General features: G+C 35.2%; 1 protein-coding gene across 3 annotated transcripts in view; it reads left to right on the top strand.

The window, feature by feature from the left end:
• The first annotated feature begins 704 nt into the window (after positions 1-704).
• LOC127653626 (choline transporter-like protein 2) overlaps positions 705-14,082 on the top strand; it is a 30,891-nt gene continuing 17,513 nt past the window's right edge. For 2 of the 3 annotated variants that reach the window (XM_052140364.1, XM_052140362.1), the window contains exons 1-5: positions 705-871; positions 13,286-13,334; positions 13,490-13,563; positions 13,671-13,755; positions 13,917-14,001. In XM_052140364.1, coding sequence (XP_051996324.1) covers positions 835-871; positions 13,286-13,334; positions 13,490-13,563; positions 13,671-13,755; positions 13,917-14,001 — 330 coding nt within the window. In that variant the 5' untranslated portion in view covers positions 705-834. Of the gene's footprint in view, positions 872-6,691; positions 6,817-13,285; positions 13,335-13,489; positions 13,564-13,670; positions 13,756-13,916; positions 14,002-14,082 lie in introns of those variants that run through there. The other variant, XM_052140363.1, reaches the window with a different exon arrangement.

Here is a 14,082-nt window from a genome sequence, read left to right as displayed (position 1 = left end):
AAGTGAATATATTCATTTTATCTAAGAGGCAGAGTGAAAACTAATGGGGGGAGAATGTCCAGACATATAGTAGCCTACAGATCATTTATTTCTCTTTATTTAATTATTTGTTTGTAATATTTATTTTTACTTTGCCAAATGATTTGGTAAAGGGGGGATTTCAGGCAGAGCCTAACAAGAAATTGCACAACTTTGTCATTGTGTGTGAAACGTGATAATGTTTATTACATTATTCATGAGAATTAGAGCGTATCAGATTTGCTACGCAATTTCTAATTGGTATTTCTAGGAACCGTCCTAGTTTTACATTGAACTGCATGAATATTTTCTAACCACAGGCAAAGACTGGTAGAAACTGCATGTTGTTTCCATTTCCAGATAATTTTCCTCACAGTGGGTAAATACAACAAGTTCACAACAAGTTCTCGTCATAAGTGGGACCTCATTAAAATCGAACAACATTAGTGATTAAATATCAGTGTTAAATGATCCATTGGTCTGTTATTATAGTATTTTACAATTAAACATAGGCAAACTGAAATTGTGATTTGTTGCCGTTTCAAACGTCAGTAGACTTCAGTGAAGGAGCGTTTACGTTTCATTGGCTGATACGACTGTCTGTCATCTTTTCCTGTCCCCTTATTGGTGGATTTAGTCCTCGCACGCTCTCATGGGAAAAACGAAACACCTCATCATGCGTGTGCTATAATGTACATACACTCAGTTGTAGCGGAGTCAATGAGACTGATGGACAATTCCTTAATACAATATTAAGCAACGACGATACTGCTCGAGATTTAAGTCACTGCTACAAGTTTGCAACGTTTCTTTGCCATGGAGCCGGAGGAGAAAAATCCAGAGTCCAAATATGGTGAGAGGTTTTCAATTTTAAAGGGTTCCTCCTCTTGAGAGTGGAAGGGATGGAAAACAATGACTTGGGGCGTGGGTCTTGCGGATTTTGATGATGATGATGATGAAGAAGGAGAATGCAGACTCCACCGGTGGTCGACCTAAAACCTATGCGCATAAATTAAAGCAGTGCATTTGATCGGTCTATGCGGAATTGCGGATACAAGCAGAAAACAAGAGGCGGTGCCATGTGTTGAAACACATGGTGTGTCATTTACTCACAGTCAATAATCACTGCGATCATCATATGTTTGTTTGCTCAGATTGATATAAATGTAAACAGAACTGCTCATTACTTTTCTCATTCCGTTAATGTTACACCAATTAAATAGAGCTGTCAGTGTTTTAATGAATGCTGCCATGAATTGCGCCTATTAAAGTATATCATGAGAATTGAAGTGTGTTTTAAATATCTGCATTATTCAGTGGCGTTGCTGAACTTGTCTAGTTAGGTTTGCCAAAACTAGTGTGGGTTGACTAAATGTAAGATTTGTTAAGATAATTCAAAGAAGGCAAATATTATAGGTCTATTTATTAGTATTATTAGTATTAGTATTAATAGTAGTATTACCGTAGTACTAGAATACCTGTGTGGTATTTCCAATGAGACCATAGTAACCACAAGAAAGCCGTGGATGACTCTCCCATTACCATGGATACATTTACAGAATGTGTTTTCTATGAAGGACTCAATGATAGGTGTGTATACATACAAACACATTTAGAAACTAGTAGAAATAAAGTTAATTCCCATCTCATTTGGCATGGGGAGAGGGGACCAGTGTTGTGTGTAATGCATTACTAAGTAATTTATTACTGTAATTAAATAACTTTTTCACTGGAAAAAGGTAAGTAAGGGATTACTATTAATTTTTCAGTAATTTAATTACAGTTACTTCTGATGTAATTGTGTTATATACTGTATAGACTATTCAACAATTCTATATAAAACAATATGAATTTAAAATCGAAATTTAACATTTTATGTTCAAATGTATGTTTTCTAATTTAATGCAGCCCCTTTAAATTCTTTGGCCAGTTCATGAATAATTTATTAGATTTTATATGATTTATTTGAGAGTTAAAAGAATAGTTTCATGTTTATCTTTGTATGTTTCATCTGGTCGAGGTTGATCAGGGTTTTAGAAAGTAATTAGTAATAAGTAGTGCAATTACTTTTCAGTAATCTTTCTGAGTAATTAGTACAGTAATCTAACTACACTGTAGAAGATGTAATTAGTAGTTAATAATTAATTACTCTTTAGAGTAACTTACCCAACACTGGAAGGTATCCACCCATACAAATGTTGTTCCAGGCCCTGTCATATTTACTACAGTTAGTGTTACAACAGTTAAACCAAGGTACGTGTTTGCGAGGGCATTACGACTAGGGATGGGTATACCACTTATTTTCTTTTCGATCTGATACCAATAATTTAAAGTCCAATATCATTGATACCAATATCGATACTTCTATTAAATTTATTTTTTTGCGGTTTCTTTGGATAAAATGGGTAATTTAAAATATTATTTTGTCATGATTCAAGTCATTATTTAATTTTTTTTTACATTTGTGAGCTAAACAGAAAATTATTAGACTTCTCTTTTGTTTACCCTTACAAAAATGTACCGTGGGTTCACTGCAGTAACTATAGTTTAACCATGATTACTACTACAATATTACTTTAGTAAAACCATGGTTACCTATTTTTATAATTATTTATTAATAACAATTACACAAACTCATTATAAGAAATGTCACCTTTAGATACGTTTTTATTTTAGCATAAATTTACAATCATTACCTTTCCAAGGCACTGATCCCTCTTGTTTGAACAAGCCTTATGACGGTGCAAGCGCTTGTCTGCTTGTGTCATTCAGCATGCATGTTAAGATGAGTGGAAGAAGAAATATTTCTAATCCTGTACAAGTATGTGCTAATATGGCTTAATCCTTTTTATTTCACTTTGAAGCCTATCATTATTGTTCATCCTCATGGTAACCAAATAATATCCTTAGTTTAAAAATACATTTTTTAGAACCGATATTTTTGTGTGATGATCTGTATTTTTGATACAACATCCGTATTGGAAGTATCAATACATTATAGGATCGATCCGCCTACCCCTAATTAAGACTGCTAAATGGCAAAACATTTTGATTAAAGGAATATTCCGGATTCAATACAAGTTAAGCTCAGTCAACTGCATTTGTGGTATATTACCACAAATATTTACTAGTCCTCACTCAGAAGAAAAAATCTGAGTTACAGTGAGGCACAATGGAGGTGAATGGGGCCAATCCATAAACGTTAAAATAGTCACTTCAATGTATGGTCACATGACTTAATATGTGTCTTAACATCAATTTAATGTGATAAAATCAATTACTAACCTTTTTATGTGTCAAGTTATAACTGATTTTAACCATGACACCATATTGCCTTAAAACTAGGGCTGCCGATTTAACGCATTAATTCAGTGCGATTAATTTGATAAAAAATAACGCATTAAAAAAATTTACGCAATTAATCACAATGACCCCGGACCGTAATAAAACAGATTCCTGAGAAATGGAAGCTTGTAATACCACCTGTTTACTCCAGAGGGCAGTAAGTGAAACTTCAGCTGTACGGCAATGTGCAGTTTATACAGAGAAGAAAACAACCATCCAGCAGACACACAACACAGACATCCGTTACTATATTTAACTTGATACAGTGACCTAAAGATTGTATGTTTATGTCGCGGAGACGCTACACAAGCATGTCTGACGCAGGTGTACATTGACCGGTCCTTAAACAAGCCCTCATAAAAAAAATGGATTGCTGTGAACTGTGTGCCAATGATTGTCTTATGTTCAATAATATGGTAGTAAACAATACATTGTATTCTAAAGCCCCTTTTTGTATTGTCTTAACAATGATTAACTCTTCTACCACAAGAATGTAATGCATTATAATTATCTGAATATTTTTTCTTATATATATATATATTTTGTTTAAAAGATAGCTGTATAATTATTTCATCATTATATATTGAATTATTGTTATATGAGGGGCTTTCTCAGCAAATATTTGTATATGCAATTAATTGCGATTAATTAATTGGGACACCATGTAAACTCGATTTTTGCTTGTTATTAAATAAAGGAAGGACAAGTCAAAATAATTATTTTGTGAAAATTAACATTATGCCACAAATCCATTGAGCTCTACTTGAAATGAACCCGGAACATTCATACAAGCAAGCTTGTAAAGTAAACACGCTTGAACAAGACTCTTATCAGACTTTTTAGAACTCATGTTTCTAGAGATGTTTTTGAAGTCCAGCTGAATTCTTGAATTCTTTTGTTAAAGGTTTTTTAAATTCTGCTTTTGGGTTTTTTCATGACATTGCCGATTTTGTTGGTTTGCTGAGAACAAGTTGTAACATGATTTTCAGGAGTCGGTGAATGCAGTTAGACTGAAGGACATTCTTACAAATGACTAATTGTCAACTTCCTTTTGCTCTGTAAACTAGTTTTCAATTAAAGAACACCAGAGGTCCTTATAGTAAATCTCTGACTAGTGCTGTGTTTGGAATAGCATACTACATGCTAATCCTACTAAATAGTTAATAGTAAGTGTAGAATATTATGCTTTTCCAAACTCTGCTTATATGCGAAGTGCCCCCTCAAGCAACATGATCACATGTGAAGTCGGCATGATGTTTTCGATTGTTAATGTGGGTATCCTAGGATCGGCAACTGGGGCAGTGTTTCGAAATTTCAGTCAACGTATACCAATTTTGACAAAAGAAAAGTCGGTCTACTCTTTCTGATTTCACTGTGAGATTAGGCTGCCTCAAGGTGTAAACACTAATTGTTTATAGGGCTGATTCATGAATGCCAATGATACATTTTTCTCTAGTTGCCTAGCAATCGTACAACATTGCAAACCCCTGATAACTACAGTACAGAGGCATCTCAAATATCACTGCCCCTATTGTGTCTGGAGATCACGTGACTTTGCTGAAAAGGTCAGTTTGAAACAGGGTCCAAAGTGTGTGATTGGAATCAAGCTTGAAAATAAATGCACAATCAGTGGGACAGACAGAGCAACGTGATAACACAGAAACATGCTTTTCCACATAAACAGCAGCTGTGCACTACAGATAGCCTTTATTAAAACTATGCTGAGAAGCTCAAGCCAATTGCTTGATTTGTAATTTCCCCCAGATATCCTGCTGCATTTGATCACTACCTTTAACTGCACAGTTGTCACGTGCATGGAAGGGTTTATTTGGTATTAAGTGGTACATTGTGCCTGACATCTACTTTTTCTGCATTGACCAGGAGGCAGAAAAATGGTAACCTGGATTTTGTTTAATTGAACTGCATGTAAAGACAAATGGACAGCAATTTTCCCCATTGACATCAACAACTGACATGTCATCATAAAGCAATGTGTTCACTGCAGTCGGAATTGACCACAATGACAAGCTCTTGGATTGAATCTGGCTTAATTTAATGATGCTGCATTGGTGTCATCGCAACGTAAACAGAAATGTTATTAAGTGCACCTATAATGAAATTCATGTGCCTATAATTGTATATTTTACTGCATCTTATATCATTCTAACCCCGGTATGACATATAGGGTAAGTGTACCCTTTAATACCACCAAAATCAATTTTCAGACATTTTAAATTTATATATCATTAGTTTACAGGTGGGGAAAAAAAAAAAAAAATATATATATATATATATATATATATATATATATATATATATATATATATATATATATATATATATATATATATATATTTTAATTTGAGGTAATATAAGTCAATATCTACAATTTTTAAATATAAAATACAGTTAAACAATATCATGAAATATGTTAAAAGTCTCAAATTGGCTTTAATGTCACATTCAGGGCCTTTTAACACACAGACTTACCAGGGCTTAAGCCCCAGGGCCCACGGCAGCGGGGGCCAAACTCCTGGTGGGGGGCAGTCGCGGCATCCTTCACCGTATTCTCCCCCATCGACGTATGAAACACATTGAGCGGGAGACGCTGTTGTAAACACAGAGAAGGTGTGGAACGATAAAATCTGCCAGTGTAGCACATGATGATTGAGTAAAAATATCTATCTAAAAAAAATCTATTATTCTATCAATACGACACCATAAAAATTTATTTGTTGTGCCAGTGTGCTTTTATTAAACTTCATGTGAAATACATTCACACTTTTCATGAATTTTTTTAATTTTTTACATGTTAAAATTAGGATTGGTCATAATTGATATGCATTGTATGAATCTTTTTTACTTGTTATTATGTAATTATTTTAGGTTTATTTTTTCACGTTATGGCCAGTGTGGGAAAAATTGTGTGTCTTTAGATAAAATGCTGATGCTTAAATAAGACTGCCGAAAGTATATTTCTCGCAAAGAAATCATTATAAACAGCTAATTTTGTTGATTTTTAAAATTGCTTCTTTGTTATGCACTTTAAATTGGAGTGAGAGATACAGGGGGGAGTGACTGCCACATTTCTCACAGCTGATTGGTCCTGATTAATGTCTCTTGGTATAAATAAGTAAATGTAAGAAAATTAATTTACTTTAAAGAGAAAAAAAAATCATTATTTTACTGCCTCTTAAATCTCTATAACCCCAGTATTATATGCAAATATACCATACATTTACAGTTAAGGAAGTACTTTTCAAGTGAAGAAGAGTAAATGCGTAAAACTAAGGAAGCAATACATGACTAGTTTCCTGTCATGTTTCAAGCAGATGTCGGAAGTGGTGAGAAGTTTTAGAGAAGATAACTAAACAAATACTGAAACATTATTAAAAAGAATACTTAAAAGAAATTCGGAGGAAGAGATGGGAAGGGGAGCACATGGAAAACAAGGTTTGGTAAATTTTCCCATTTATAAGTTATTTTCAGAGCATTTAGTATTAATTATATTGTGAAGTTGTTGTTATATCACTTCAGAACCAATCACACCATTTTAGAGAGGTATAGACTGATCTGTTGGTATTAACAAAATATAAAAAATAGATTTGATAACTTGCTTGACTACTTTGAATCCAGTGAATAATGCACACTATAATTAGGTTGTTAAAGCTATTTACTGTATATATTTAGCACCATAGTAAAGAGCTTCAGTGAGAAATGCTGGACACTGTGGTTGTTTGGAGAACTCTCGAAAGTAAGGGTCATTAGGGAGCTGTTTGTGGATTGCTTAGTGCATCTGTCTGGTTCACTGATGAGTACTCTAAATGGATGGCAACTCAATAAAGAAAACTGTAAATGGCACATAGACTGCACGCTGCAAACCAACGTCTGTATGTTTACTAGTGTAGTTTAGCGTAGCCACAGCATAACACACAGGGGTGTGTCTATACAGTATATGTGTACAAACACACACAACATTATATATATATATATATACAGGGCCGTATCAAGACAGTGTGGTGCCCCTGGGCACTATACCTCAAAAGCCCCCCCCTCCCAAAAAAAAAAAAGTTCGATCACGCGCGCACACACAAACACACACACACACACACTCCAGCATTGCAATCTTGATCAGACTGTTCATTATGCGAAATAGAGCGATATGTATCGCTATTTAGTTTTATTTATTTTTATACCGTGTATTCTCCGTGTAAATTCGTGCACTGAGACGTGACGCCCGTACCGTTTCGGTTCAATATGAATAACTTACATGTACCGTCCCACCCCTAATATTTATCTTCATTAATGTCCTCTTCCTCACCCGAAGTCTTCCTCGCTCCTGTCTCCCCAAGGACAAGGAGAATATCCTCATTCGCCTGGCGGTCATCACCGACGCCCTGACTAACATTAGCAGCTGCTGCATCTCCCCGCTAGCAGCGCCAGCGGTGTCAGACTTAGTGCTGCTGGTGTCTGCAATTCCGTGTTCTCCCAAAAACTAGTGATTTAACAAAAAATTTCTCGATCCCTGGAACATTTTTTATTGTAGCTAAACGTCTAGCATCCTTCTCTTTCTTTAATCTTCTTTTGCTGAAACCACTCAATTGCCGTCTGTCCATTTTGGATTTTGATTCATTTTCTGTAGTAGCCGTTAAAAAAATGACACATTTGTGCGTAATTGTTGTGGACCAACTCAACTGTGACAGATTGGGGAGGGGAGTGATAGTGGTCATGTAATCTTCATTTATTTATAATTTATTATTATTATTATTGTTATTGTTAAATTAGTGTTCATAAACAAGTTATGTATGGTCTTTCAAGAATTTCAAGTTAATAATATAACAATTTACTGAAAAATATTTTTAAAGCTTGTGTCATGTGGTGCCCCCTAGTGGTTGTGAATGGTTGGTGCCCCTGGGCACTGGCCCAATGCCCTTATGGATAATCCGGCTCAGTATATATATATATATATATATATATAACCGGGACTAAGCTGAAATGAGCCGCTGCATTATGCAGAACGGGCCATAAAATGGCACCACAATATGCCGAAGGGGGTAGCGTTTTATATTTTTGATTACATTACAAATCAGCCAACAGCAATATCTAGTGCATAATTACTTATGTTCCTAAATTCTCATGTACGTTCTCTATATTTGTATGAAACATAAATTACAATCAAGACATTATAAAAAATATTTTAAACAAATAAGAATTATTCTATGTATCATTTAGCCATGTTATGAAATCTATGCTCTGCAGTGAAAACTTACAAGACAACCTACAAATACACACAGGACATTTGTTTCTGTTTTAAATTAAGTTTTTTAATTAATGCACAAAAAATGCTTAGGTGTTGGTATTCGCACCTTGCTTCAAAAATAAATGTAATGCACTTTTGGATTTCAGCCATGACAACTCTCATAAAAATGTTGAATGTTAATGTGGGTATGAAATACAGAAAGTATATTGATCTTGGTGGACTAGATCTGCTAAGCTGCTGCTGATGCAGAGCATGTACTGAGAATTGCTACTGCTAAAAAATACACAGTCATACTGAGTTAACCTTGTCGACTGCTGCTGCTGCACAAATAGACATACAACAATCGCAATGTAGTAGATCTAGACGAGTGGAGCTGGGGTGGAGGTGGGTTTCAGAGAAAAACACACAGAGGGCTGCTCTGAAACCAGCTTATCAAAACTGAGCAATTGAAATATTTGGCAAAGAGTGATGCAAGTTTATTGGCTACCTGATAACATGTCAAAGGTCCAATCAGCATACACAAATCGAGCCGATTGGCTAAATGTCACATGTGAGTGAGCTAATTGGTTAACAGATAACAAGTTCAAAGAACTTATCATCTTACACCACATTGAGTTTCATGGCTAAACTTGGGTCATTTGTAATAGTTTTGATATTTTTGATGTTGTTACAGTTTTATTTGTGTAATTTGTAAGGAATTTATAAGTAAAATTAAAATTGTCATACTTGTATTCAAAGAGTTCAAATCAAAGTGTTTTCAAAGTTACAACCTGCTGTTGTAAGTTCATTGGACTTTATCAAACACTTTTGTATGTAAGTACTGATGAAGAAAATAAAAGTTGAAACTATGAAACCTACGAAAGTGAGTAAAAATGAAACATTAACTGGACAGATACAAAGATGTTGGTGTAATGAATTACACTGTGAAAAAAGACTAGAAACTATAAAACAAATTATAATGCAATTGTTTGGAGCAGATTGCGGTGGTGTACAGATATAAACCTAGGCCAAAGTAAGACCATACAAAAGTGTTGTTTGAATGCAACAGATTAGTAAGGGTGGCTACTACAATGGAAAAGTTACAGTACTGTATAAAGGTTCCTGTAGTTGTAATCTTTGAAGAACAAGCTTTATGTTAGGCTTTGGGAGTTTCATAACATTTACTTTATCCATCACAGGATGTGCTTCCTTCTGCCCAACCCGCTTCCCCAAATAGATACTGTACCTTTGCCAAATTCACACTTGGCTGAGTTTAGCGAGTGAGGTATTGCACACATGACTGAAGACAACGACCAGTTAGTTGAAAATTCCACAACATCTTCTAAATACTGTATGCCTAAAAGTTCTGGGCTCCAGCTAACACTCTTTTAACTCTGACCATGTACACATTGGCGCTACTTATGGTTGTCACTCGTCTTTTGACTGCTTAGTCCCATTCTCTACACTCAGAATTCAGTCCTGAAAGGTGTAGACAATTGCATCTACCTGGTACATTAAATAATTTGCAGATTTTGACAGTGTCTTTCCCCAACGTATTTGCTCGTACCAGCTCTGTGGTCAAGGGGAAACCCAGTATTTAAAAACAGGGGCTTAAAAGGCATTAACAAAGCACAGTGTCTCTGTCAGTGGCAGTTTACTAACAATTGCCGGATGATAATATGTCTCATTGTTCTAGATAACATTGGTCAAAAATAGAACCAAACCTGTTGATGTCCTGTTGGCGTCCATGTTTCTTGTTTACAGCTGCTAGTTGTGAGAACGAATTATATTTAGGGGATTCAATTTTTGCATTTAAAGGATTATTCTGGGTTCAATAGAAGTTGAGCTCTATCGACAGCATTTGTTTCATAATAGTGATTACCACTAGGGCTGTCGATTTAATGCGAATGATAGGTTTGTGTTCAATATGGAAATAAATATATTGCCTTCTAAAGCAACTTTTTGTCTTATTAATGCTTTACTCCTCTGCCACAATAATGCAATGCATTTGAATTATCTGAATTATTTTTTATCAAATATATTATATTTATAATTATTTAAATGTATAACTATTTATAATTATTTAATCATTGCAGATTGTATCATTTTTATTTGAGGGGCTTTCTCAGCAAATATTAATATATGCGCTTAATTGAGATTAATTAATCTCCATATCATGTTATTAATTAGATTACAAATTTTAGTCAATTGACAGCCCTAATTACCACAAAAGTTTATTTCAACTTGTCCCTCCTTTTCTTAAAAAAAAAAAACCCAAATAAATCTTGGTTACAGTGAGGCACTTACAATAGAAGTGTATGGGGCCAATCTGTAAGAGTTAAAATACTGTTTCAAAAGTATTGCCACAAGACTATATTTATGTTATCATGATTTTAGTGTGATAAAATTGCTTACTAACCTTTTCTGTGTAAAGTTATATCCAATTTTACAACTTATTTGCAATGATGATTTAATGGGCTGATCCATCTCAAGTGTCCCAACATAGGTTGCTTGACCGTTTTTAATTTTCTGAATTTTCTTTGAGAGATTAACACTATGTATTAGTATTGCAAAACCACCAGTTTTTTATTTTTATTTTACTTGATTTAAACACGGTGGCCATCTTTGTGTCATGATGCACGACAAATTTTGGTTATACAGATGTTTATGGAAACGCTATTGTCTCAGCTCAGGATGGTCTTATCTCCTTGGAACAAAACGGATCTCTAGAGAACATTACAAGTTACATGTACCTATCTAAACATTTTGCACATTCTTGTTCCTTTGACTTAGAACTTAAGTCCTAATGTAATGATAAAGATCACTGAAAGTTCCACTTTTAGGGTCAGTTTATAACGGGAACTCATAGTCAATCATGTTTTGAAGAATGAAGGCTATACAATGCTTGAAATTGCCAAAAAACTGAAGATTTCATACTAAGGTGTACACTACAGTTTTCAATGACAAAGGTTGGCTCTAACAAGGACAGAAAGAGATGTGGAAAGCCCAGATGTGCAACTTAACAAGAAGTTAAGTACATCAGAGTCTCTAGTTTGAGAAATAGACGCCTCACATGTCCTCAGCTGACAGCTTCATTGAATTCTACACGCTCAACACAAGTTTCATATACAACAGTGAAGAGAAGACTCAGGAGGCCTAATGGGAAGAATGGCAAAGAAAAAGCCAATTTTGAAACAGAAAAACAAAAAGAAAAGATTAAAGTGGGCAAAGAAACACAGACATTGGACAACACATAATTGGAAAAGAGTGTTATGGATCTTAAACCCATTGAGCTTTTGTGGGATCATCTAGACTGTAAGGTGCATGAGAAGTGCCCGACAAGACAGTCACATCTATGACAAGTGCTACTGGAAGTGTGGGGTGAAATGTCACCTGAGTATCTGGACAAACTGACAGCTAGAATGCCGAGGATCTGCAAAACTGTCATTGCTGCACGTGGAGGATTTTTTGATGAGAACTCTTTGAAGTAGTTTAAGTTTTGTAGTTTGTTTTTTTCAAGTTGTAATAGTAATTTATTACGTTATGAATGTCCTGACTATACATTGTGATCAGTTGAATGACACTTTGCTGAATATTAGTACAAATTTCTTTCCATAAGAGCAAAATCTGTACATTATTCCAAACTTTTGGCCGCCAGTGTATATCTGTGAAAACTTCAGGTTCCTATCCGGTCCCCCACCAGAGATAGTCAACCCGAAATTTTAGTGGAAATGTTAAAAAAAATAACTTTCTCTTCCCCTTAAAAAAAAAGAGTCTCAAATCTGAAATGTTCTTCATGCACACTATATTTACCTATGTACCCCCTAAAAATATTTTGGGGACTGAGACTCTTTTGAGACCATTCCCATTATAAATTGACCCTAAATGTGGAACTTTCAGTGATCTTTATCATTACATTAGGACTTAAGTTCTAAGTCTAATGAATAAGAATGTGCAAAATGTTTAGATATGTACATGTACCCGGGCTAACCCAATGGACTAACCCAATGATGTAAAACCTGTAATCCCTGTAAATTTGGCAAAAACGACGATTTAAACAACTTTATAGTTTGAATAATACATGTATTTTAACAGAAGAATGAATGTAAGTGCTTTTAGAAAATTAAACATTGGCCCAATTCACTTCCATTGTAAGTGCCTTGCTGTAACCTCAGTTTTGCGGTAATCAACATTGTCACAAATCCTGTCAATTGAGCTTCACACAGATTGAACACGGAATATTACTTTAAATGCGGTTGTCAGTCCGAAAGCTTTGCAGGGTGTATGTGGGCCTATCCGCCTTGTGTTTTCTACAAGGAAAAGGGAAAGAATCAGTTTGTTGAATTGAGTCAACATTTCAGTGATCATTGGAAATTATTCAGAAGGCTTTGGCACTTTGTAACTGGTGTCCGACTGGGGCAGCTAAACTATGCCCTCTAAAATCAGCTTTTTTCCTTGCTACTTGATTTTGCATGATGGCACATCCTCCTCATCACAACAGAAGCAACCCACACATGTGGTTTTGAAAAAACAGCAACATATTTGAGAGATAGGGCAGCAGAGAATTAAATGTGCTCACACACACACACACATGCTCACTGACAAAACTGCTGACATGTTTCCTGGACATGCATGCAATTTACAGTTCTTCTTGGAATAAATTAGTTTTTTATGTCATTACAGGTGAGCCAAGGAAATTTGACCCCACATTTAAAGGCCCAATTTATAACAGGTGAGACAGAATCTTTATAAGACCAATCATTTGTAACATTCATAAACCATTGCCACAATTTAAACTTTTTAGAACCAGATTAATGTAATTCCATAAACTTCCAAGGCAAGTTTTGTACTGTAGAACTGAATGTGTCTGCATTTCTTTGTGAACAGGGGCTGCACAGATATTCTCTGTTGTTTCCTGTTCATCTTGGCCTTGCTGGGCTACTTCGCAGTTGGGATTCTGGGTAAATTTGAGCTTTTCCTTTTTCACATTTCTATGCACAATGCTACTATGTGTAGATGTGCAGAAATGACCAGGAGTGCTTAGAGGTGATGTATGTTTATTCCACAGCATGGTCTCAGGGTGACCCCCGTAAGGTGATTTACCCGACAGACAGTAAGGGTCAGTTTTGTGGGCAGGATGGCACTCCTCTTGAGTGAGTAAAGCCACATTATCCCTTTACAAACTTCCCCAGGCATGTTTCCACAGACAGACATTTAATGCAATTCTGTGGTTTGTATATTGTGAAATGCATACTTACTGAGACATATCTCAGACATGACTGTTGTCTCTGTCATAATCTGTCTGAATAATCAGGAAAAAGCCTCTGCTGTTCTACTTCAACATCATGAAGTGTGCCAGTCCTCTGGTGCTGCTTGACTTTCAGTGCCCTACCACTCAGGTTTGACTGAAACACATATAGGATTGTACTAATAAATGAAAGACCCCAGTATTATTAAAATTGGTGTTTTGTTGATTTTAG

The sequence above is a fragment of the Xyrauchen texanus genome, chromosome 13, assembly GCF_025860055.1.
Source record: "Xyrauchen texanus isolate HMW12.3.18 chromosome 13, RBS_HiC_50CHRs, whole genome shotgun sequence".
NCBI classification, from domain to species: domain Eukaryota; kingdom Metazoa; phylum Chordata; class Actinopteri; order Cypriniformes; family Catostomidae; genus Xyrauchen; species Xyrauchen texanus.
The sequence above is the reverse complement of the archived record's forward strand: the minus strand, read 5'-3'. Positions and strand labels throughout refer to the sequence as shown.